Here is a 24414-nt window from a genome sequence, read left to right as displayed (position 1 = left end):
CACCTGATGGAGGTTGTTGTTGTTAAATAAATACCTGTTATTTTGCAACTTGCATTGGGGTGCTTGCATGCTCACAGACCCTAAATCTTTATCTGCTTAAAGCAACACTTAATAAGACAAAAACAAACCCTGACGTGAGGAAGGGCAAGGTTTCGTTAGAGGGAGCTGAAAAGGGGGAGTGGGTTGTTTCCAATCTTCACATCATGCGTTTCACATTATGTGTGGAGGGGGGAATAAGAGTTTTTCCATGTGCTGAGAGAGACATTGACATTCAGCGCATTTTCCCCAGGGCTGGGTATAAGGCCTTCTTCACTCCTCTGTTGTTGTTGTTTTTTATAAAAAATAATTTGATTTTAGATGGGGGGGTGCAATCTCCCCACCATCATCAGGCAAAATTGTGATGCTGTCAATTTCTCCACCCCTCCCTCTTTCCATGCTGAACCCCCCCCCCCCAGCTCTGTCGCAAAGGCAAATACAATTACTCTTCGTGTTTTCTTATGATATACACAAGTGTGTGACATTACTGGATTTTAACGCACATACACAAACACATGGAAGGCAAGCTTTGGAGGGGTGTGGCGAGAAACAATTTAAACTGATGTTTCCTGAGTTTTTTAAAGTACGTAGAGGTTCCCCCAGCTTAGGCCACTGGAGTGAAAAAGGCTTTGCTGATCATCTGGAAAAATAGGTGGGATGAGTTTTTTCTTAAGCACACACTCTTCCCATCCTCTATTTATAAGAGAGAACTAGGGGTGTGTGTTTTTCCTCCGTATTCGCTAACCTTCATGCCTCTCCTTTCCTCCCCAACCTGCAACTAATTGGGTAGATCTTTATTCAGTATTCACCTGTCCTTTAGCAAGGCTACAGAAAGCAGGAGTGAACTTCTTGTTGCTCATTTTGAGTGGTGCTGGAATGAATGCATGATGTTGATCCCCTGGGCTGATGTGTTTGGTTCATCTCCATTATACTCATCCTTTCAGCCGCACGGTAACAATGGCGGAGGCCCTAATGCGCAGAAGCTCTAACTGGGAAGCTTTATCCTTTGGGAATTGTGTGTGTGTGTGTGTGTGTGTGTGTGTCCGTGTCTCCCCCCTCCCTGCTGCCCATCTCCCTTCAACTGCTGAATGCCTTTGTGGTCCAGAACCTATCAGGACCTCCAAAGCTCTTAATGGATAGGATTTAGTCCAGCAAAGTCGTTTGCTCTGTGCGCTAAGGGTGTGGTATGTAACTGTAGCCAAAGCACGATAACAGTGAGAATTGGCTTTCTGTGGTGCTGCTTGCTCTTATGGGCTTGTGAAGCAGAGTGCAAATTATTCCCACTGGTCTAGATTGTGTGCAGTAATTCAGAACCAAATCCCAAGAGAGAGACTTTGTAAAATGCACCCCTAAGCCTTTCTCTGTTTTCCATGTTATAGTTGTTGGTAAAGCTGTGCAGTGCTTGTTTTGCTTACCTTAGGTAGAACACAATGGACGCTCTCTGTCTGTTGCTTCTGAACCGTAATGTGGTCTTTATTTGTGCTATAATGAGCTAATGGATATTTACGGAGCCTACATGCGCTCTGGTTTTGGTCTAGGTTCAGAAAAAGATCGACGCTTTGCTCAAATTTGTTCATAGAGTACTTGCTGAATTTGGGCTGCATTTCTGTGTCTTAGTTTCGGACAGTGTTCGAAACTCCCATTATTCTAGGCGCATTTTGCGACAGGGAATTTCATTAGCGCAAGCAGTCTCTGAGCTCTGGGTGCAGTACTGTACTTATGATTTCAGATTAAAACTGCAGTGTGGAAGGAAAGGAGGACCTTTTTCTGCCTACCCACTTCCAGTTACTCTCTGAAGACTGGAGAAGAGACCTCTTAAGAATAGAGGGAGGGGGTGGGCAGGGGAAGGACTAGACTTTGTGAAAAGTGAACATAATGCTTTAGCTGCTGTTCATTCATTTTCAGCTTTGTATTCTTGTTTTAAACAAATCGCACCTAGACATTCCGCTGTTGCGCCCACAGCCTAGGTTTAATGTGCCATTTAGCTCCTAGCTTTCGTATCTCAAGTTTCTAAAACTAGTTTTGGAATTTTCTCATTCTGAGCAGGCAAAGGTCCATGCCTGGCATCAGTAGAAGTTCCCCACATGTGCTTTAGAATGTTAATGATGCCTATAATTCGATCCTTACAGTGGATAAGTGTTCCTTGGGCGTGTCATTGGTTTGTAGTGAATGAGGTTGTTTGAAGGCCTTCTGCTGTACACTGGGTTTGAGCCCCAACCCACAGGTCACCAAGCAAATGTGCCTGTGGGCACATTTGGATCTTTTAGTTAGTATGGCCTCTCTGCTCCCAGATCAGTGCTGCCTCATGCACACACACACACACACACACACACAGCGCCAAGACCTCACTTTTCCAAGGTATCTGGAAAAGCATGGCAATGCTAGCTGGGGCTGATGGCAGTTATAGGCTAATACATCTGGGGTGCACCAGGTTGGTGGATGCTGTGTTAGTGAATGATCACAAGAGAAAACTTTTGCTTGTTTGGATTGTGGTTTTCCTGTCTTCGCTGTGCTGAATTTTCTGCTTGCCTTCTATTTTGAAAAGGCAGCCTCTGCTTTTGACGGTGCGTGCTTGATCGTGTTGTTAGTTAATTCAATGTCTTTTAAACAATAATTTGTAACATTTCTTCCTTCAAAAAGAGCTAATCTGAAATGGGCATGGTTTATACTAATGAGAATGTGGTGTGATGGTAGAGGCTCTGCTACAAGTGAGATTTGCCCACCCTCCTTTCGGCTGTGAAATTCCACTATGTCTGGACGAATAGAATGTGGTCTGTTTGCAGAGGCTGGGAGAAGATTTTTTAATAACGGTGTTGCCCAGTATTAGTCACAACTATGACTAACAGTATTTTTATAGATGCCACCCTCCAAAAACAGGAGAAAGCACCATTCTTGACTGTAGTCTATATGTACCACGTTGCTCTTTCTCTTTGATTGTGTGACACATTTTTGAAAGATAGCTGATAGTAGATGGAATTTTTTCTTTTTCTTAGCTATATATCTGCATTGGAGCTTGGATGAAGGGACAGGTGTTTATTTTTTAATAGGCAAATGGCAATGATTTGGCACTTTTTCTGGATAATACGTAATCAAATCATTTCATATTGTTTAATACCGATGACTGGAGTCCTATTTCTCGGTTTCATTAGAGTCCCAAACGTATAGTTTTCAAAAGGTGCAGCAAAGGGTGTTTGTTCTTATTTTTGCAAAATAAAGACCACTGGGATAATCTTTACCATCTGCTCTTACTTCCCGTATCTCTTAATGGTTATATTCTCTCCTCTGTTTCCACAGGTAAATTTTTTGAAAGGATGCTAGTGGCATTGTCCTCAGGAGGAGATTAAAGTGCAAGAGAGCTTCAGCTCTGTGTGCCAACTTCGCACAGCTCTTTTCTCAGCCGCAACCTTTATTTGTAAGTGCTTTCTCTAAGAACATTAATCAGACCTGGGCGCTGGCTTATATTAGCAAAACTGTCAGAGGTGGTTGGTATCAAGAGTTACCAAGAACCAACAGCCTTTTGTTTAAGATGGATAAGGCATCAGGGCTGGAACTGGGAGCAAGCTCTGTTTTTTGTTTAAGGCAGGGGTGAGGTAATCCTTCTTTGCTAAAGGGCCATACTTATTTGTGTGTGGGGGGGGAACCTTCTGGGAGCCACATGGATGCAACTCTTACCTTTATAGGGTAGGCGGTGATCTAAACCACCGAGCCTCTTGGGCTTGCCAATCTGAAGGTTGGCAGTTCGAATCCCTGCTACGGAGTGAGCTCCCGCTGCTCTGTCCCATCTCCTGCCAACCTAGCAGTTTGAAAGCACACCAGTGCAAGTAGATAAATAGGTACCACTGCGGCAGTAAGGTAAACAGTGTTTCTGTGTGCTCTGGCTTCCGTCACGGTGTTCCATTGTGCCACAAGCAGTTTAGTCATCCTGGCCACATGACCTAGAAAGCTGTCTGTGGACAAACACCAGCTCCCTCGGCCTGAAAAGCTAGATGAGTGCCACAACCCCATAGTCGCCTTTGACTGGACTTAACTGTCCAGGGGTCATTTACTTTAAAAAAAAAAAAACTTTACTCCAGTTATGCAATAATTGGAACATTCTATACACACCATCATTCATCCAGGTATGAAAGAGGCAATATTCAATACTCAGTGTTCAAGGGCACATTCCAACCAGGCAAAAAAATGAGGGCCGAGAGCAAAGCTAGGGAGGGGTGTGGTTTGGGAAAGGCGATTTATTATTTTTATTTTATTTTTTATTTTATATTTTATATTTTATATTTTATATTTTATATTTTATATTTTATATTTTATATTTTATATTTTATATTTTATATTTTATATTTTATATTTTATATTTTATATTTTATATTTTATATTTTATTTATTTTATTTATTTTATATTTTATTTATTTTTTTATTATTTTTATTTTTTTATTTTTTTATTTTTTTTACCCTGCCCATCTGGCCAGGTTTCCCCAGCCACTCTGGGCATCTTACAACTTATATAAAACATAGTAAAATATCAAACATTAAAACCTTCCCAATACAGGTCTGCCTTCAGGTGTCTTCTAAATGAAGAAACCTGGAGAGTCAATTTCCTTCCCCATGGACCTGAGGTTCTCCTTCCACCCCCGACCAAGGCATCTCAGTCACACATAACTGTCTTCACTACTATAGGTCCCTGTGTTCTCGTGTGACATTGAATTCTCACTTCTGCACACTTCTGCTCACTTCTCACTTCTTTATTGTACGTTCATAAATCACCATGAGATAAATGTGAAAGTTGATTCATAAATAATATATAATAGTTGCAAATAAATCAGGAAGAAAAGTCCAGCCTGCTATTTTACTTTTAACAGCATCTTGATGTCCAGAAACCAGCAGACAAAACTTTTGTCACAGTGTGGATGTGGGTGTTTCAGCTGCAGTTTCGGGTTGATAAGCTGGCAACCCTAGTGGTAGTCTGATCATTGCTGAATGGGGCGAGATGTCTTAAGTTCCTTCAGATTGGTACTTGAAGGGTCACACAGCATGGGCAGAGCATACAAGGGTGGCAGAAAATATTGAAAATTGGGTCTTCATGCTCCACGTTGCTTATTTAGAGCTAATGTGCTTTTTATCTTCTTGCAGTATTTTAAAAGTGGGAAGACAAAGGAGGATTTGATGTTTTGTGTGGCACCCAATGGTACAGGATCCATCATGAATATAACGAAGGGTGGGCTGGTGCTATTTTCAGCCAATTCCAACCCATCGTGCATGGAACTATCAAAGAAAATTGCCGAGTAAGTAACAGCCGCTGTATTTTTCTTCCTAAGAACTCTGTACTGCTTCTGTTTCAATGTGGGGTGTTGGGTCTGGCTGGTATGAGCGTAATGTACGATTCTCAGCAAGATTATATTGTCAAGTTACTTAGTAATGTCTCACTGCTGTTTTTGCCAAGAGAAAGTTACATTTAAAGGTGCAGGGTCAGTATAATGCAGGCTTTGTTCTAACATGATAGACCCATGTAGTTATGTCTGCTGGTCTTAAAGCATTACCAAATATATATGTATCTGGCTTTCCTAGCCAGAAAGTTAAAGATAAAGGTGGTCTGGGTCCTGGTGCACCTCCTAGGTAGTCCCTGCAATCCCTCACACCAAAAGCAGGTTCGAGGTTTATGATGCTTCTGTTATGTGCTGAAGAGGCCAGCCATCTTTTGGTGTAGATTTCAAAGTTTGAACTGAAGATTAGCTTGCCTCTTCAGCAGTAGTTCAGTGGAAACTTAGAATAATGGAACCAAGTGAGTGGATCCAAGTTGTAGAACTGAAGCAGCCGAACAAGACCTTTCTTAATAGTTGTACCACATTCCTGATTCCAGGAATGACAACATGGTGGCCCCATGAAGAGCAGGCAAATTTTAAGAGTGCATGCTATGAGAGCAGTTTTATAAGGCTTGGAGACGAAGGGTACATTGCTCCTTCTGCCCTTCCCCTTCCCCCATTCCCAGTTCTTGCCCATCCTATTATTTAAGCTTGTCTTCTCTCAAGAGAGCCGCTCATCTTAGCGTTTCTTACAGCCAGAAGGTCTCTTGACAGTTAGGTCATGCTGTTCATACTGGCTGTTTTTCAGATTCATTTTGCAGAACGATCCTTTGAGAACACTTATTTCGGGCCAAGCTTGTTCAGCCAATGCTTAGCCTCCCAAAACACCTAATGTACATTGAGCCGAGCCAATAATAGTCAGAGCGTGACTTGTGTGATTTTGTTTTCTCCTGCCCTTGACAGTTGCTTGCCCAGACCAGAAAGGGAGCCAGTTACTGAGTAATGTGGATGCTTAGAAACGGAGATGGTCTGTTGAAGGCTAGAAGAAACCCCATCAGGTTATCTTGCAGAAAAGGTTCTAGTTTTGGTATGGCACTGAATGAGAGAAGTAGCAGAAGAAGTTAATGGGGGAAATTTGCCCAGGAAGGAGTAATGGCAAAGTGAGCTGTGTGCTATTTTCCTCAATGACAATACATAAGATTAATAGCAAGTTGGGATTCTATTACCGCTTCTTAAATTGTTGCAAAAAGACCCACAGGTATGGCACCTGTGGTCTACAAACCTGAGCAGCAGCTCATTCCTATAAAGCGTGACATCTGTATGGCAATTGTTCCTGCAGTTGGAGAAATGGCAATTGTTTCTCAAAAGTGCATTTGTAGGCAGATCCTTCTGGATGTAACAAGTGAGCAGAATCTGTGCTGTGGCAGGAGTTGGCAGAAGCTGCCTTTTGACGTTGGGGATATTGAGTCAAGTCTTAGCAAGAACCTGCTTAGAGAGTTCAGTGATCCAGGGTTTGTGCTGCAGGCAGGCTGCTGTTATGACTATAAGCATTTAGGGAAAGAGGGCTTCCCAAACTCTCACACCCCCCCCCCCACGAACCACTTTAAAAATGGCAAAGGGTCTTGGCAGACACTTAATGATTATTAATTTTTTGCCTGTTGTAGCAATTGTAATGTGCTGTATTAGGTGCTGTATGACTTTTAATTCTTTTTGTTGCTTCTTTTATCTCCTATATTTATTGTATTGCAGTTTGCATTCCTTAGAATTCAAGTTGAAATACAACATAAGAAATAGAAGCAGTACGAATACAGTTATAAATCGGTGTGGGTATTTAATGCAGGCCCACCACAGACCACTTGAATGAAGCTTTTGGACCACTGGTGTTCTGCGGACCATTGTTTGGGACTAGAGTACAACAAACTGTTAAGTGATTTTAGCCTTCACTGATTTGGTGCTCTCCATATGCAACTTCCATCATCCACACTGGCTGGAACTGGTGGGAGTTGTAGTCAAAAACCTCTGGAGGGCGCAAGAAGAAGAAAGGCTGCCCTCCCTGTTGAAAATGTTGTTTTCAATCTCAATTCTAATTCATCCTTGCTTCAGTGAGCTTTGTCTTGTCTACCTTTGCAGGCGCCTGGGGGTGGAGATGGGCAAAGTCCAGGTTTACCAGGAGCCGAACAGAGGTGAGCATCTTCCACTCAAAGCCCTTACTTAAAGCGTTCATCGCTGGGAGCTAAAGGAAAAGGATCTAGTTTATTAAGCACCTCCCAAAACAACCTCTTTCCTTTCCCTTCCCCCTGCCTCTTTTTCCCTGGAGAGTTTGTCCCTTTAGGTGATCCATGTGTCAGCTCTTGCCGTTTCCTTAACTAAACAAGTGTAAGAGGCCACTTCCTGGTTTTCCTTCCGCAGCATCTTCCTGTTGTCAGCCTGTCCTTGCAGTTCTGTGACAGGCATGCAGTGTTGGGCTTTCCTGTCACTTGCCTGCATTGCACAACATGGTAAGGACGAAGAGAAGCTGCATTTGGCACAGCCCAGCCTGTACATTATACACCAAAGAAAATCCCCTGTGTTGCAAAACTGAACACTCTGAACAACAGCAAGCAACACGCCGGCTAATAATATACTGACAATATTTTTATAACACTATACTGTTTCAATATTCATAAACAGAAGACATATAATATGTGCATGGAGCCACAAACTAATAAGGATCAAGTAAATGTTTCATGAACAGGAATGGTAGAGGAGTGGTAAGTCACTGTCAAAGATCACTGAAATGGAGGCAGAATGCCTTTCCACAGTTAGTATCCTACAAACGTGAGATGATGGGTGCTCCGATCGTCGCAATAGGCTTACTACACTATTTAGTGATAGCTGATCCATGCCCATTTGATGTACCTTTGGGGGCTATTAATTTGCTGATGAAGAACTGTACTGTCTGCTGCTGTGCTTGCAGCACCCTGTTGCGACGTTTGGAGCACCCATCATCTCACATTTGTAGGATATTGACTTGTTGTTCAGCCTGTACATTAAACAGACAAGAACCTGGATGGACCCATGTTGCTCAGCATTCTGTTTCCAACAGTGGCCAATCAGACGCCTCCAGGAAAGTCTCAAGCAGGGCATCATTCTCAGTGGCCCTTCTCTGTTTGTCCTTCTCTGATGAGATTGCCTGAGCACTTCAAGGTTCCAGCCTTCTTTGGATTTGGCTTCCACGCTAGTGCAGAGGCTGGGGGCTGGGGGGTGCCAGATCATCCATGTGGGATGCTTGTTGGTCAGTATCTGAGTGTGCACCGTGTGAGTGTAGCAGTGACCTGGAAGATCTTTGCTGAAGAGTAGGTGTCAGGAGTATGTGCAGGAGCCAGGCCCTGTGACCAGTAGGACTTTGCAGGACTGGGGCCGTCCTAAGTTTTTTTTTTTTTTTATAAAATAATTTTTATTAGTTTTCCAATTTTAAGACAAGACAACAACAACATACAGACATCAACAAATACAAACAAACACACAAATATAATTTCTTAACCTCATTTTCATAAACCTCCTTTCTCGGACTTCCCCATACCTCACCCTTTTTGCATTCTTATTTTACAGTTTTTCAGCAACCCTTTTTGCCAATTAAATTTAAACTTATTATCTTTCTCAGTTTCACCTTAAATCATCAAACAATTTCAGCTGTAATTCTGCATCTTCCTTCCCCTTGACATTTTAGCACTCCTCAATTTTATAACAGTTCTTAAGATATACTTTAAACTTCTTCCAAGGGGCCGTCCTAAGTTTGTTCTGGTGAGGCAAGGTGCAGCTGCACAGGTGAGGCCGGTTGGTAACTCACAGCACCTGGTGGCAAGAGCTGGGAAGGGATATAAGGTCAGCATTTTCCTTTGGCTCTTTGCCACAGCAACACATTCCCTGCCTTGCTGCGTTTGGCTCCTTGACTCCTTGCTTCTTGATCCTCGGACCCCTGACTTCGTGACTCCTTGCTTCCTGACCCTCAGACTCCTGGCTTCCCGACTCCTGGCTTCTGGACTCCCGTTCCTGCTCCCACCCCGCCATCTTGCCCCCGGTCCCGACGTCCCCACCCAGCCGGGACTTCGATTGCCCGTGAACTGGACTGTGACAGTAGAGGCCTTAACCTGTGAACATACAGGTGTTGGCCTCTGTTCTGGGCCTTCAGAGGTTCTCTAGGATCCTGCATCATCATCATCATCATCAATTATTGTTATTATTATTCATTATTATTGTTTGTCACATTTTCCACCAAGGTAGCTAAAGGCAACTTATAATATATAAACAAGCACGTACATTGAAACTAGCATAGCAGAAAAAGAAAAACCTAAAAGAAAATCATGTTTCTATAAGGAAGGATTAAAATGTCACACCCACTGAAGGAGTTCGCAGATAATAAAAGAGCCCAAAGGCCTGGGGGAAAAGAAATGCTTTGCCTGGCATCTATGTAATGATGGTGTCAGGCAAGTCTCCCCAGGAATAGCATTCCACAAGTGGGGGAACCACCACCAAAGAGGTTTGTTCTCGTGTTACTGCCCTCTGGGCCTCCCGAGGAAGGGGCACACAAAGAAGGACTTCAGATGATGATGTGGGTCAGGGAGTGGCAAACCTTATTTGTTCTTTGAATGTTTCTCATGGCACTGTGACCAAATAATGTTGGCTTCTGGTGGCTTGCTACTGGACAACCACCTTTAGACCTAAAAAAAGAGCAACTTGTTATACAGCTTTCTTGAGGAGCCGACAAATGCATCCTAGAAAATTTAATGGAGGATGGGGCTATTTATTTACCTCCAGCTGAAATCCAGCAGGGCTCTTCTATGACCACCGGGAGGGGTGTTGCCATAAATCTTTCTCACCCCAGCTGTAATGTTTCCGAGTATTTCTCATGTGGATTGGAACTGTCTCCACGTTCCTTTCCCCCAGTGATTGTGGGAACTTTTAAGGCACCGGTTTATGTGGCCAGGAGACCTGCAGCATTCCTTACTAGCCCCAGGAAGCTGCATTGTACCAGGTCACACTGTTTGCCCAGTATTGCTTTGCTCTGATCGGCAGCACCTCTCCAAGGTCTCTGGCAGAGCCCTTTCACATCACTTGCTGCCTGATCCATTTAACTGGAGAGGCCAATAACTTTAAATGGGACTTTTGCATGTGGAGCATGTGCTCTGCTACAGTCCTGCTCCTACTGCAAGTGAAGGGGAAACAGCAACGTTAATATTTTCCTTTGAGATGGGTTTTCAATATGGTCTCACCTGATGATTGGAGATTGGATGATTGGAGCTTAACGCTGATGTACTTTGCAAGCATGTGTCGACACCCAGTGTATGTTTTCTTTTGGCAGAAACGCGGGTACAGATTCAGGAGTCTGTGAGAGGAAAAGATGTCTTCATCATCCAGACTGTCTCAAAGTGAGTACAAATGTCTGCTCAGAATTAAACCCCAGACATTTCCGAATTTGGTTCTGAATGAACTGTATCTATGTAATGCTTGTGGTGGCGGGTAGAGCTTATTAACTTTGTCTCTGTTCCTTTTAAACCCCTCTTGTTAGATGTCTGTGGTCTACTGCCATTCACTGTCCATTATGTTCCCTTTAAGAATTGTTCAGCCAGCATCAATTTTAAAGCAAATGTCTCTGATCCCCTAAATGATTTGGCAGAGTTTCCCTGAAAAGTCTGGCCTATATGCTTCCCTCTGCTTTTTTCTTTTTAACCATGGTATATAAAAAAGGGATGCTCTAAATCCATTCTCTTAAAATCCCACTTTCCATCTTGCATAAGATGATACAGGCAAAACATGCAGGTATCCAAAGCTCATTGAAGACGCTCTGATCAAGGGTAGCTGTACCAGAGTTAGACAAAGACGGGAACTATTTTAAGCACCTGTAACTAGGTTATGGAGGAGTTGTTGTTCCTGCACTCTAATTTTATCTTGCTTTCTTATGCTGCTACTAACTGGTACCTGTCAATTTGAGAGACACTCCCCACTGCATCCTCTTTGATTCCCCAGCTCATCTCTGCTTTTGGGGGAGAGGGAAGGAGCATGCTGTTTGCAGGTCACTATGTTGCCTTCCTGTAATTGGTGTTTGCCCCACTGCAAAGACGGCTGGGTGGCAATGCTAGCCCACCTCTGGTCCAAAGGAAGCATAGTGGGGAGGGAACAAAACCACTTATTGACATTTACTGTATTGGGAAACCTTTTCTCAGCTGAGGGCCATATTGCCTTCTGGTTTGCCTTCCGGGGGCAGTGGTGGGTGGGCTCAGAGGCAAAAGTGGACAGAACCTTGAATCTGAATCTTACCTTTATACAGCAGGCTAGTTTCTGCACACTCTCACACACCTCTCGAATATCATCCATATGGCAAGGCAAGCAAGAGTCGTCATCATAGTTTCAGCCAGGCAAAAACACTTGAGAGAAACCAGTGAGAGGTGTGGCCTAAGGAAAGTGCCATGGTCCAGATAGAGAGATTTGGAGAGCTCCTCCCAGAATGGAGGTTTCTACCCCCGCCCTCTAACCATGGCCTTTCTTTCCTCCCCAGAAAAAGGGCTCAGGGATGTGGAGCCTCTACCGTTCCTCTCTTTTTGGGGGTAACGAATGCAGCACACGCAGTTGAAATCTATGGAAGCAGAGGTCCACAAATCTTAGCTGGCCTTACCCCAGAAAATTTGATCTTTCCAGAGGGAGGGGGCAGAGTCTTCCTGAGCGTAGGACCCAGTACAGCTGGGGTATGTCTTTCAGTGATCCCGTACTTCTCCACAGCTGGGGTGGCAAATGAGAGCCTGCCTCAAATGCTAAGCCTCAGGGAGTGGCGTTCCAAATGCATGTGAGGTTCAAGAAGGAGCCTTAGGGAGAGATCTGACCAGTAGTGAGCTGGCAAACACAATAACTCAGCTGGTAACCTCAAGGTCCTGGGTTTGAGCCTCATGTTGGGCAAAAAGATTCCTGCATTGCAGGGGGTTGGACTAGATGACCCTTGTGGTCCCTTCCAACTCTACCATTCTTTGATTCTGTCTGAAATGCCCTTGCGGACCCATGATGAGAAGGAGGAATAGTTAATCTTCCCGAAAACGGGTGTGGCGGCAATGATTTCAGAGTGTTCCTCAAGGTCGAAAGCCCTGCGTAATGTCCTGTTGCTCTACCTGCCCTCTCCGGCAGACGAAGGGCTCGATTGCGTCAGAATGCAATATAGGGTTTGTTGTCGAGTGAAGTCCCGATACAGAACCAGCGCCCTTCTCATTGCAGGGATGTGAATACGACCATCATGGAGCTCCTCATCATGGTGTATGCCTGTAAAACGTCCTGTGCCAAAAGCATTATTGGCGTGGTTCCCTACTTCCCATACAGCAAGCAGTGCAAGATGAGGAAAAGGGGCTCCATTGTCTCTAAGCTTCTGGCTTCGATGATGTGCAAGGCGGGTAAGGACAGAGAGCAGCGGGCGAGGCTGTGGTGGGACACGCTCACCCCCACCCTGGCCGCTCTAAGTATGTCTTCAGGCACTGCTGTAGACTATAGGCCTTGGCTCTCCTCTAAAGTTCCTTTCATGAGACAGTGGAGGAAAAGACTGGTCATTCGCAAAGGGAGGCAGCGCCTTGCTGAAGCTCGGTGGTTAGAGCACATCCTTTGCATGCAAATCGTCCCAGGTTTAGGGGTGTATCCATTGCTAGTCCTTGAAGTAGCCCCACATAAGATGACGCAGCTCAGGCCCACTGGGTCTACTCTGAGTCAGATTTTGTTGGAGACAACAGGTAACCCCTGGCATCTCCAGGTGCTGCTGGAAAAGAGCCCCGCCTGAGATTTGGAGAGCCGCTGCCAGTCTGTGTACACCACGGCTTCCCAAACTTGGGTCTCCAACTGGTTTTGGACAACAACTGCCAACACCCCTAGCTAGTAGGACCAGTGGGTCAGGGGTGATGGGAAATGTAGGGGGGGGAGCTGGAGACCCAAGTTTGGGAAACCCTGATGTAGATAATACTGAGCTAGGTTGTCTGGCTCTTTTATAAGGCAGGTTCCTTGGTCTGTGGGACAAAATTCTGTATTTGGACTGCTCTCCATCCAGTCCCTTCTATTTCCTAAATTCTCTCCTGTTCACACATGCTGTCTCTTTTCTTGGGATTTGGGGCAAATAAATCTCTTTTCGTATATTGAGAGACATGCCCAGTTTCATCTGAATCCGCTTAGACTGGCAGTCCTGATTTGACTCTTGGTCAGCAGTGGGTTTTTTTATCTTAGCTTTTGGTATTAATTTTCCTTGTTAAAACCTTACAGAGTCAGTTGATGTTTCTGTAAGGAAATACTCATAAAGTTCTAACAATTAAAACAACTGCATAGTAATTAACGGGCCAAAATATGAAATTGATGAGAATTGCATTATATAAGGCTCATGCATAATAATTAAGAAATGCATCTTTGAACAAAGGAAGTGTTACGATCCGTGAAACAAAACACACCTTAAATAGCCAGTCTAAAATATTATCATTATCTACTACCCTTCACCCAAAGAGCACAGTTCACAACATAAAAATACAAAATGAGAACACAAAATACGTAATAAAAACAATATCAAAATCAAGCCAATTGCCTGCCTCCCATCAAATGCATGTAAACAGACACAGAAAGTTAGTTGTTATTATTATTTATTAAATATGGGGGGTGGACAGCTAAAGACAGTTACAAAGGAACAACTGGGAGTTCAAAGTGAGTTTCTGAAAGTTCCTTGGGAACTCTCACTGGGATCAGCAGCACTCAGGATCTACCCATTGGGAGCTGCTGTCTTGAGGCCTAGAGAGGCCTGCTGTAAAATCAACTGATTGACGCTGTCACCAAGCCCAGCTTTGCTGCCAGGCAGATGCAGTTTGAATCCAAACTGCGCCTGCCAATTGGCACTTCTTTCCCTTTGCAGAAGCTGCAAGTAACTTAAAGATGCCCTGCTTTGCCCACACTTTGCTGGGCTGGCAGGCGGTGCTGTCGCTGCCATAGCACAGCACGGCTTGGCCTGCTTCCTCCTCTGGAGACTCAGTGCCCTTGGAGGGGGTGAGTGGAAAGAATCTGCGCCACCTGTGAAGCTGGATGACTATGAAGCGAAACCGCCCTGAGCTGTCGGCATCCAGTGATTCCATTCCCCCCCCCCCCCCGCTTGCTGCTGTGAAGGGCTAGTGGGGGGACACGACTGCTGTGTGTGGGGCCACAACATCCTGCAACTGGCCAGGTTCTGTGGATGTAGATCTCCAGTCCCCGCCAAACCACAAAGCTTAGCCTGGACTAGGAATGTCCAAAGTCCATTCTGGTCCATTTCGGGGCCCTAACCTGGCCCGCCAGTTGATGTAATCCAGCCCCTGTGACAGTATATGTCCTGGGGTAAAATCCTTTAAAAAACTCAAAAGCTGAACAACTTTGGTGCAAACTTAAATCCTAAAACAAAAAGCTCAAGAGCTTTGGGGTAAAATTGTCAACCAGCTCAACAACTTCAATCCTAAAAAAAGCTCAACCTACTGCGCAGGGTGCAGGTGTTAGAATTAAATTTGGGAGTGATAATCCTTTTGAGGAATGATGGGATATAAGAGCACAGATGAGACAGAATTTTCTTTGGCAGGCATTTTATTGTATTATAATTTTATTGTATTATAATTTATTGAACTTATATCCTGCCTTCCCTACTGAAAGTGCAAAGTCTCACACTTACTATGGGGTGTAAGGGATAAGCATTTCCTAAGTAAAAGCTTCTTCGGGAGCCAGCTTTTAACAGCTGCCACGCATCAAATGCGGGTTTCTTCCTCTTTGTTGGTGAAGTGACCTTAAAGCACCTCTCCCCTTGGTCTCCTCCCAAGGTCTGACTCACCTCATCACCATGGATTTGCATCAAAAGGAAATCCAAGGCTTCTTCAATGTCCCGGTTGACAACCTGAGAGCATCTCCATTTTTGCTACAGTACATTCAAGAAGAGGTGAGTGAAATCATGTCATTTCATTCCAAGCCAGGTGGATTGGGTGCTGAAAAACAGGCCTGTCCATCCAATCCTAAGCTAGGCTGGCAAGATGAGCAATACCTTGTTCTTCATGTCACCGCAGTCCAGATGAGGACCAAAAATGAGGGGTTTTTTTGGGGGGGAGCAGTTAAGAACATGAGCTTACAACTAACAGTCCATTGTCATTGTCATTATACCACTTAGGACTTGTAATATCTTGCTGCTGACTCTTACAGAAATGTTCCTAAGCCCTGTCCTCTCTGGGCAGGGCAAACTCATAAAAGGGGAAAAGTTTCTTGGGGGAAAGTGGGAAGCAGTGTTTTTGCTTCTGTATTGGGAATTTTAAAAAATGAACAACATCACAAGAATCAGATCAGACCAAAGGCACACACAGCCCATTTCATGTGTTTGTGTTTGTTTGGTTTTTCAGATTCCAGACTACAGAAATGCTGTGATCGTGGCCAAATCTCCGGCATCTGCAAAGAGGTGGGTGGGTACTCCAAAACCATGTTACTGTGTAGCACCAACTATCTTCTTTTAACACCTGAAGTTTGACTCTAGATAGGGGTCGATATCATAATAATTTGCAAGGGTGGGTAGCGGGTCTTGGCTGCGAACCGAGTTGTGTGCATTTCTGCTTATTAAACTAATGCCGGAGCCAGCAGCTGTTCTGGACCAGTGGGCACTTTTCCAATTTTGAGAGAGTGTCAGTCACAAAATAGCTGCCATATTTGCTGGGTCTGGGGGTGGGGAGTCCTTTAGTGAAACTGAACGGTGGGCGATTATCAGGACTGCAAAGTATATACACAAAGTATCAAATGTGGTGACAGTAATAATAATACAACAAAACAACAACACCACAAACTGGCTTATAAGTATAAAACCAAATTTACTAGAATAATAGCTAGAATAGAGATAGACTGTTAACCATTCAAACAACAAACATACTAAGGTGCCATGTGCAAAACAAAGCCTAGAGATACTGTATAAACATGGAGTGGATAATTATACAACTCCATCTTAACAAGTTACATGTGCGGTAAACGTTATACGGACTGGATAAATGAACCGTTCAACAAGTAACGTAAGTCCAAGCACAGAACGGCCAGGGTAGCACACTGGAGAAAATGAAAAAGTTCTTCAAAGCTGTTTTTCAAAGATTGAACTGGGTGAGATGTTCTTCAATGGGTCTTGAGTTGGAAACAAAGCCGTATGCATGGATCAATCACGGGAAGGCACATCAAAGCCACCAGGGTGGTGAGAATAACGCAAGTGGGCAAAAGGAGACCTGTTCTCCGGATATATTACAGGTTTCGCTACACGCTTCATCAGCCCGAAAAGCCAGTCATACGAAACGGTTTGCTCAGGAAGCATTCCACAGAGCACATCCTTAAACCAATGGAGCTCGCTGCAAGGTGTGCTGACTCCCACCGGCTTAGGTGTCTTTGAGAGGGGATGGGATAAATTCATGGAGGGTGAGGTTGTCCACAGCTACTAGTCAGAGTGGTTGGATGACGCCTCCAGGTTCCAGGCACCATGCCTCTTAAGTTACCAGTTGTTGGAGAATTGGCACCAGGAGTGAGCTGTTGTCCTCAGGTTCTCATTTGTGATCTTCCCAGAGGCGCCGAGTTGGCCACTGCGTGGAATGGGGATTCTGGACTAGATACATGAGGTGACTTGTGACCTTTATTTACAACAAACAACCATAATAAGAGCCAGCTTTGTCAAGCCAATGGCCCATCTAGCATCCTCTTCTCACAGAGGCCAAAGCTGCCGGTGTGGGAAGCCCACAAGCAGGGTGGATAAAAATCAATGTTTTTTTGTTTTTTTAAAAAAACAATTTTTAAAATTTAAATCATATTTTTAAAATAAAATGCTTTTGGAGGAAAAATATTCCTAAAGATTTTCTATTATAGTTACATTATAGTCCAAAGGCTATTCATCAGCAAATAAGGATTTGTTTTAAGTTTTTTCCAGTGTGCTAAAACTCAGTCTAAGTTTTTTTTAATAAAAAATATGTTTAACCACATCAGTTAACAAACATAGATACATATACTATAATATTGTTTTAGTCAAATAAATTTTTTAAATTGTTGTTAAGGAAATGATTGTTTTTCTCCTAATAAAATACAGGAGAAAAGTTATGCAAATAGAAACAGTTAACTTACTAAACCTTGCAATAATTACATAATCTATGCTACAAACATGAGTCTGACCAAACTGCAGGAGGCAGTGGAAGACAGAAGTGCCTGGCGTGCTCTGGTCCATGGGGTCACGAAGAGTCGGAAACGACTAAACAACAACAACAACAACAACAACATGTATTTCTAGTAGTATAACCAAATCATTAATTTTTGACGTAACTGTAAAATCTACACTGAAAATATATTATTCCAAAATGAAACCTTCCTCTGGTTGTAAATATTCAGATTATACCAGCAAGAATGAGTCTTTCTGGGGCGGGGGGGGGGGATTATTTAAATCAAGTCTTACTGACTAGTGATTTAAATCGTGATTTAAATTGATTTGATTTAAATCAAATCCACCATTCCCACAAGCAAGACCTGAGGGCACCAGTGCTCTCCCCACTTGTGATTCCCAGCAGCTGGTATTCCCAGGCGTAGTACCTCCAACAGTGGAGGCAGAGCTTGGCAGTTATGGCTCGTAGCCACTGAGAGATCTCTCCATGAATTTGCCCAGTTCTCTTTTAAAGGCATCTGGGTCGGTGGCCATCACAGCCCCCTGTGGGAGCAAGTGCCACAGTTAATTATGTGCTGCGTGAAGAAGGTCTTTCTTTCATCCGCCCTGAATCTTCCAACATTCAGCTTCGTTGGATGCAAAGGGTAGTAGTGGGGATCAATGATTCCATGAACCCTGTTGGCATTTATTTATTTATCTGGGTCCTTAGTTTCCAAATGAGATGCAAAAGCTGCTCTCATCAGAAAAGAGATTTGGGGAGCCATGTCATCAGCTGGTATTGGTCCACTGTGCTTCATTAAGTCCAGGGTCAATGCAGCCGTCTACCAGGAGATTTTGGAGCACTTCACGCTTCCTTCCGCAGACGAGCTTTATGGGGATGCTGACTTCATTTTCCAGCACGACTTTGTCACCTGCCCACACTGCCAAAAGTACTAAAACCTGGTTCAGTGCCCATGGGATTACTGTGCTTGATTGGCCAGCAAACTCACCTGACCTAAACTCCATAGAGAATCTATGGGGCATTGCCAAGAGAAAGATGAGAGACATGAGACCGAGTAATGCAGAATTGCTGAAGGCTGCTATTGAAGCATTCTGGTGTTTCATAACATCTCAGCAGTGCCACATGCTGATAGCATCCATGCCACGCTGCATTGAGGCAGTAATTGATGCAAAAGGAGCACAAACCAAGTACTGAGTACATATGCATGCTTCTACTTCTCAGACGTCCAATATTTCTCTATTTGCAATCCTTGTTTTGCTGATTTCATTTAATATTCTAATTTTCTGAGATTGTTAATTTGGGGTTTTCATCAGATGTATGCAATAATCATCACAATTATAACAAATAAAGGCTTGGCATATCTAACTTTGCATGTCATGAGTCTATCTCATATATTAGTTTCATCTTTTCAGTTGAATTACTGAAATAAATGAACTTTTCCACGATATTCTAATTTTCCGAGTTTCACCTGTATAACTTGCACCTTAGGAACTAGACCAGTGGTTTCTCAAACTTGGGTCCCCGAGCTGTTGTTGGCCTACAACTCCCACCATCCCTGACCACTGGTCCTGCTAGCTAGGGATGATGGGAGTTGTAGTCCAACACCAGGTTAGGAAATGCTGAACTAGATCAATTTGGCACCAACTTGCCCTGATCACCTGTCAGCTTAACACTCTTGGGAGAGGGCTGCCCGCCTTCCCTCCTGTGCTTGTATGGCTGTTTCTCTGCCGTCCTTTGCGTTGGGGACGGACGTGTTTTCTAACGTCCTTGCCCCTTGTCCGCAGGGCTCAGTCGTTTGCAGAGCGCTTGAGACTGGGGATCGCGGTGATACACGGGGAGGCTCAAGATGCAGAGTCCGACCTGGTGGACGGCCGCCATTCGCCCCCGACGGCTAAAAGTGCAGCTGCCATTCACCCTAGTTTAGAGATACCCAGTAAGTAAACTCGCGTGAGAGGAGGGCCCCTGCTGGTTGGGGTGGGTGTCCTTAAAAGGAGACGTGCATTCACAGTGGGCATCTCCCTCTCTTGTAAAGTCATATCCACACAATACAATTTAAGCACATCACTCGCCCCCTCCCATGCAAAATAAAGAATCTTGGGCACTGTAGATCATCAAGGGTGCTGGGAGTTGTAAGCTACAGTTCCCAGGATTCCTTGGGGGAAGCCACGTGCTTTAAATGCTGTGGATGTAGCCTGAGTTACAGGGTTCGGACATGTGTTTGCTGCACGTTCTGGTGGAAAATCCCTTGCCCCTTCCCTGTTATGCTTGAGACTTTGCATTTAAAGTCTTTCTCTTTCTGGTTATGGAAAACTTGGGCCTGTTTCCTGCCCCCTGTTGTTGTTGTTGGATGGTACCATGATTTGCAGCGTTTGGCATCATCCTTGTCCCATGCCAAGCCCTCTTGTGTCTCTTAGTGTGGTGTGCCACAAAACAGGGTACATTTGAAATGTGCTTTTGATTCTCGCCCCTCCCATCCTCTTGCTCAAAACTCTGAAAAAACTGCAATGAACATATGAGTAAAACTCAGTGCCCCCTCTTGCATGACTAGAGGGCAAGCAGATACAAGCAAGCAAGGCTCCCAAGTGCCACTAGACTAGCAAGGAGGGACGCAGGTGGTGCTGTGGTCTGAGCCTCTTGGGCTTGCTGATCAGAAGGTCGGCGGTTCGAATCCCTGTGACGGGGTCAGCTCCTGCCAACCTAGCAGTTTGAAAGCACGCCAGTGCAAGTAGATAAATAGGTACCACTGTGGTGGGAAGGTAAATGGTGTTTCCATGCATTCTGGCACTCATCATGGTGTTCCGTTGCACCAGAAACGGCTTAATCCTGCTGACCCCATGACCTGGAAAGCTGTCTGCAGACAAACGCCAGCTCCCTCGGCCTGAAAGCGAGATGAGCGCCGCAACCCCATAGTCGCCTTTAACTGGACTTAACTGTCCAAGGGTCCTTTACCTTTTACCTGCTGTAGCCCATCCACACTGTGCCCCTCAGCATCTCTTGTGACCTTCTCCTGTGCTAATGAAAGCCTGTCATTCATTCCTATGGAGAAAATTGGTTGTGTTGCATTTTGGTGTTGCTGTTGGTGGTGAAATCAGCCCTCTGTCTTTGACAGTGGATGGCTTGGCTTCCTATGGTGGGGATTCCTGCAACGGGGAAGCCACGTGTCTCCATTCAGACTGGACAGGTCTTACCGGAGTGCCCTTCCTGCCTCCTTAGATACCCTGCCTGTTTCAGTGACGGTCTGGGAATCAATAAATTTTTACATGAGTAGAACGCGTCCTTTTATTTAAAATGCATCTCTGGGTTATTTGTGGGGCATAGGAATTTGTTCACCCCCCCCAATATAGTCCAGCCCCCCAAGGTCTGAGGGACAGTGGACTGGCCCCCTGCTGAAAAAGTTTGCTGACCCCTGATGTATAGGGAGCTCCTGGCCTTGCAGATCCTGCCGGATTCCCAGCTCCTCTCATCCCTGAGCCTTCAGGCCCTGCGTGCTGGGAGTCCGCCAATAGGCGGAGGACCACAGGACCCCCACCCCTGCTAAACACAATCATGGGTGGCACTTGCTTTATGGAACTTGTGATTCCATAAAGCCTTTTGTGCAGTGCTCTCTCTCTCTCTCTCTCTCTCTCTCTCTCTCTCTCTCTCTCTCTCTCCCCCTTTCCCTCTCTCCCCTAATGGTTTTGCTGTAGGGGTTGTTGATGTCAGCAAGGACAGCTTTTGGCGTGACCAGCAGGGGTCGTTGCTGTCAGTAGGAAGTGGAACCTGGCCTGGTTTGCTGGAGTCACGATGAGTGGGGAAATCACCTACCAAGATAACTCCCTGTAAATTCTAAAAGGCGGGAGGTCTACTGCAACATTATAAGACTCCTTTCTTTCTCCCCTTTTTAACCAGTGTTGATTCCAAAAGAGAAACCTCCCATCACTGTTGTCGGAGATGTGGGCGGAAGGATAGCCATCATCGTGGTATGTAGCTGCCTTACTGCAGCAACTTGTAGATTCTGAATTGCCTTTTAGTGCCTGAGAACGTCATGTGGAAAGATGCTGTCAAGATGCGCGGGTGTTTGTGTGTTCCCCAAATCAATTAAAAAAATTAAAGCCTGGTCCACGGTATACTGCCACCATCTACTGACTTACGAGGCAGCAGGGGTCCACGTTCAGGAACCTGCCTTGCAGGGATTTCTGCAACACCTGCAGTCCCCCGGTAGAAAAGCAGGAGGGGAGGGGAACTCGGTGTTTGTAGCCTTAGTGACCCAAGATGACTTAGAATCAGGATTGTAGAGGTTGAAGGGACCTTGAGGGTCATCTAGAACAACCCCCTACAGAAAGCAACCACAACAGATTGCTATCCAACCTCTGCTTAAAAACCTCCAAGGGAGGAGAGCCCAGTACAGTGGTGCCTCGCAAGACAAAATTAATCCGTTCCGCGAGTCTCTTCGTCTAGCGGTTTTTTCGTCTTTCGAAGCAAGCCCATTGACGGCTTAGCGCTATTAGCGGCTTTTAGCGGCTTAGCGGATCAGCTGATAAGTGGCTTAGCGGCTTAGAAAAAGGGGGGAAGGAAAAAAACCCCGCAGAAACTCGCAAGACATTTTCATCTTGCGAAGCAAGCCCATAGGGAAATTCGTTTTGTGAAGCGCCTCCAAAACGGAAAACCCTTTTGTCTAGCAGGTTTTCCATCTTGCGAGGCGTTCGTCTTGCGGGGCACCACTGTACCTTCCAAAGGAGTCCATTCCACTGTCGAACAGCTCTTACTGTCAGAAAGTTCTTCCTGATGTTTGGTTGGAATCTCCTTTCTTGTGATTTGAATCCGATAACTCACACCTATTATTATTATTATTATTATTATTATTATTATTTGCCTCTACACCCCACTTTTCTACCAAGGAGCTCAAGGTGGCATAAACATCCCCCCCCCATTTTATCCTTATAGCAACCCTCACTCATTAGGCCTGAAAGTGAGTGACTGGCCCCAAGGCATGGCAGTCAACATTTCCCTTTTTTTAAGGGAAATTCCCTTATTCTGAATAGGATTCCTCGCAAGAAAAGGGAAAAGTTGACAGCTATGGCCCAAGGTCACCCAGTGAGCTTTCACAGCTGAGTGGTGATTCGAACTCTGGTCTCCCAGGTTCTAGTCCAGCACTCTAACCACTATGCCACACTGGCCCTTATAAAAGCAAGATTTATTTCAACTAATAAGAGACAGCAGAGGAGATACTGGAACACAGTGCAAAAAAAAAAAAAATCCAAGAAGTAAGACAGATTGTAAAAGTTCAAAAACGTTTGAATTACAGAACCAGCACGCACTGGAAATAAGAAAGGCTTGGCTAGCTAAAGTTACAATAGCCCTTTCCTACCAACCTTAACTCCCCTCCCTGACACAACACGGTTTGAAAATCAGGCAGCCGCAGTTAGCAGGAGAGGAAGGCGAGGGCAACGAACAAGGAAGTAAAAAATGTTTCAGACCCTTTTGCATGGAGACAGCCCACATGTTATTCCACAACCGAATGCATGGGCAGACAAACCAGACTCCCTAGAACTAATCTGTAGATGAAAGCCTGGGACGGGCCCAGCCGCAGAATATTGCCAATTAAGAATGGGCGGGTGTTCTTGGGAACTCTAATGCCAGCCTCAAGATAAGGGCTGTAACTCATCAAGCAGCTGATAGTGATTACATGAGACGCTGAATTCCCAGGCTGCCCTAGATCTTCCCAAGAACCCCAGCTTCTGTACTATTCTATTCTCTTAAACCAGGAGTGGGGAATGCAGTTCTAGTCAGTTGTCCTTGCTGGCTCACGGATACTTTGGGGAGCATTTCTCAGCTGCTGGGATGTGTCATTCACGTGGTGTGGCTGTGGTTTTTGAAGCCTCCTTGCCAGTCAGGGTCACTCAGATGGAGAAAGATCCTAAGGCAGGCATGGCCAAACTTGGCCCTCCAGCTGTTTTGGGACTACAACTCCCATCATCCCTAGCTTACAGGACCAGTGGTCAAGGATGATGGGCGTTGTAGTCCCAAAACAGCTGGAGGACCAAGTTTGGCCACCACTGTCCTAAAGGGCCTTATATATTCTTCAAGGGGGAATTGGGAGCCAAATCGGTAATTATTGCTTCTGTCCGTGGCCCAAACTCCCACCCATGGAGGTTTTCAGTGTGTACTTCTTCCCTTTGGGAGAAATTTAAGGAGGGTGAGGTCCTGACTGGCATTATTATTAAATAATAATAATAATAATTATTATTATACGTTTTGGCACCTGTAGTTGTGCCAATTCCGCTGATCGAAGCAGTTGAGTGTGCACATGGGGGGAGGGAAAGGTGAGCTCAAAAGTAAAGTGGTCCCAGCTTGTTAAGGGCTTTCTATAATAATACATGATGACTGTAATCCTGGTATGCCCCACAGAGGAACTTGCAGTCTTCAAATAAAAACATCTTAAAGGTCCCAGGCCACAGAGAGGTTAGGCTGGCCTCAACTAGAGCCAAGGCTTTTTCGGCTGCGGCTCCAACCTAGTGGAACGCTCTGTCACAAGAGACTAGGGCCCTGCAGGACTTGACATCTTTCCGCAGGGCCTGCAAGACAGAGCTGTTCCACCAGGCCTTTGGCCAGGGCGCAGCCTGACTCCCTCCTTTGGCAATCTTTACAAAACTTTAGTTTATGGTTGCCATCAATTTTGATTTTAATTAATTTTTATAATGTTGCACTGTTTTAGTGTTGCTAGCCGCCCTGAGCCCGGCTTCGGCTGGGGAGGGCGGGATATAAAAAAAAATTATTATAAATTTATTATTATTAATTTGTGGCATCTGCATTTCGCAAGGAAATCCAGCAATCTGAAGCTGAACGTGCCACTCAGCTTCATGGCTCGTAGCCTATGCTAATACTGTGCTGCTATTGCGCTGGAGTTTTTAAATGGCATCTTGCTTTACTGTGTCACCTGCTTT

The 24414-nt window shown here is 44.9% G+C and overlaps 2 protein-coding genes across 5 annotated transcripts in view; one reads left to right on the top strand and one right to left on the bottom strand.

Moving 5' to 3' along the window:
* SHMT1 (serine hydroxymethyltransferase 1) overlaps positions 1 to 24414 on the bottom strand; it is a 343621-nt gene that overhangs the window by 37048 nt on the left and 282159 nt on the right. The window lies entirely within an intron of this gene.
* Positions 1 to 24414, top strand: part of PRPSAP2 (phosphoribosyl pyrophosphate synthetase associated protein 2) — a 33405-nt gene that overhangs the window by 2068 nt on the left and 6923 nt on the right. For 3 of the 4 annotated variants that reach the window (XM_083711742.1, XM_083711743.1, XM_083711741.1), the window contains exons 2-10: positions 3331 to 3448; positions 5164 to 5315; positions 7464 to 7516; positions 10675 to 10741; positions 12573 to 12745; positions 15155 to 15270; positions 15722 to 15777; positions 19276 to 19424; positions 21380 to 21450. In XM_083711742.1, coding sequence (XP_083567868.1) covers positions 5197 to 5315; positions 7464 to 7516; positions 10675 to 10741; positions 12573 to 12745; positions 15155 to 15270; positions 15722 to 15777; positions 19276 to 19424; positions 21380 to 21450 — 804 coding nt within the window. In that variant the 5' untranslated portion in view covers positions 3331 to 3448; positions 5164 to 5196. Of the gene's footprint in view, positions 1 to 2366; positions 2601 to 3330; positions 3449 to 5163; positions 5316 to 7463; positions 7517 to 10674; positions 10742 to 12572; positions 12746 to 15154; positions 15271 to 15721; positions 15778 to 19275; positions 19425 to 21379; positions 21451 to 24414 lie in introns of those variants that run through there. The other variant, XM_083711744.1, reaches the window with a different exon arrangement.

The sequence above is a fragment of the Podarcis gaigeae genome (assembly GCF_964106915.1).
Source record: "Podarcis gaigeae genome assembly, chromosome: 14".
NCBI lineage: Eukaryota > Metazoa > Chordata > Lepidosauria > Squamata > Lacertidae > Podarcis > Podarcis gaigeae.
The sequence above is the reverse complement of the archived record's forward strand: the minus strand, read 5'-3'. Positions and strand labels throughout refer to the sequence as shown.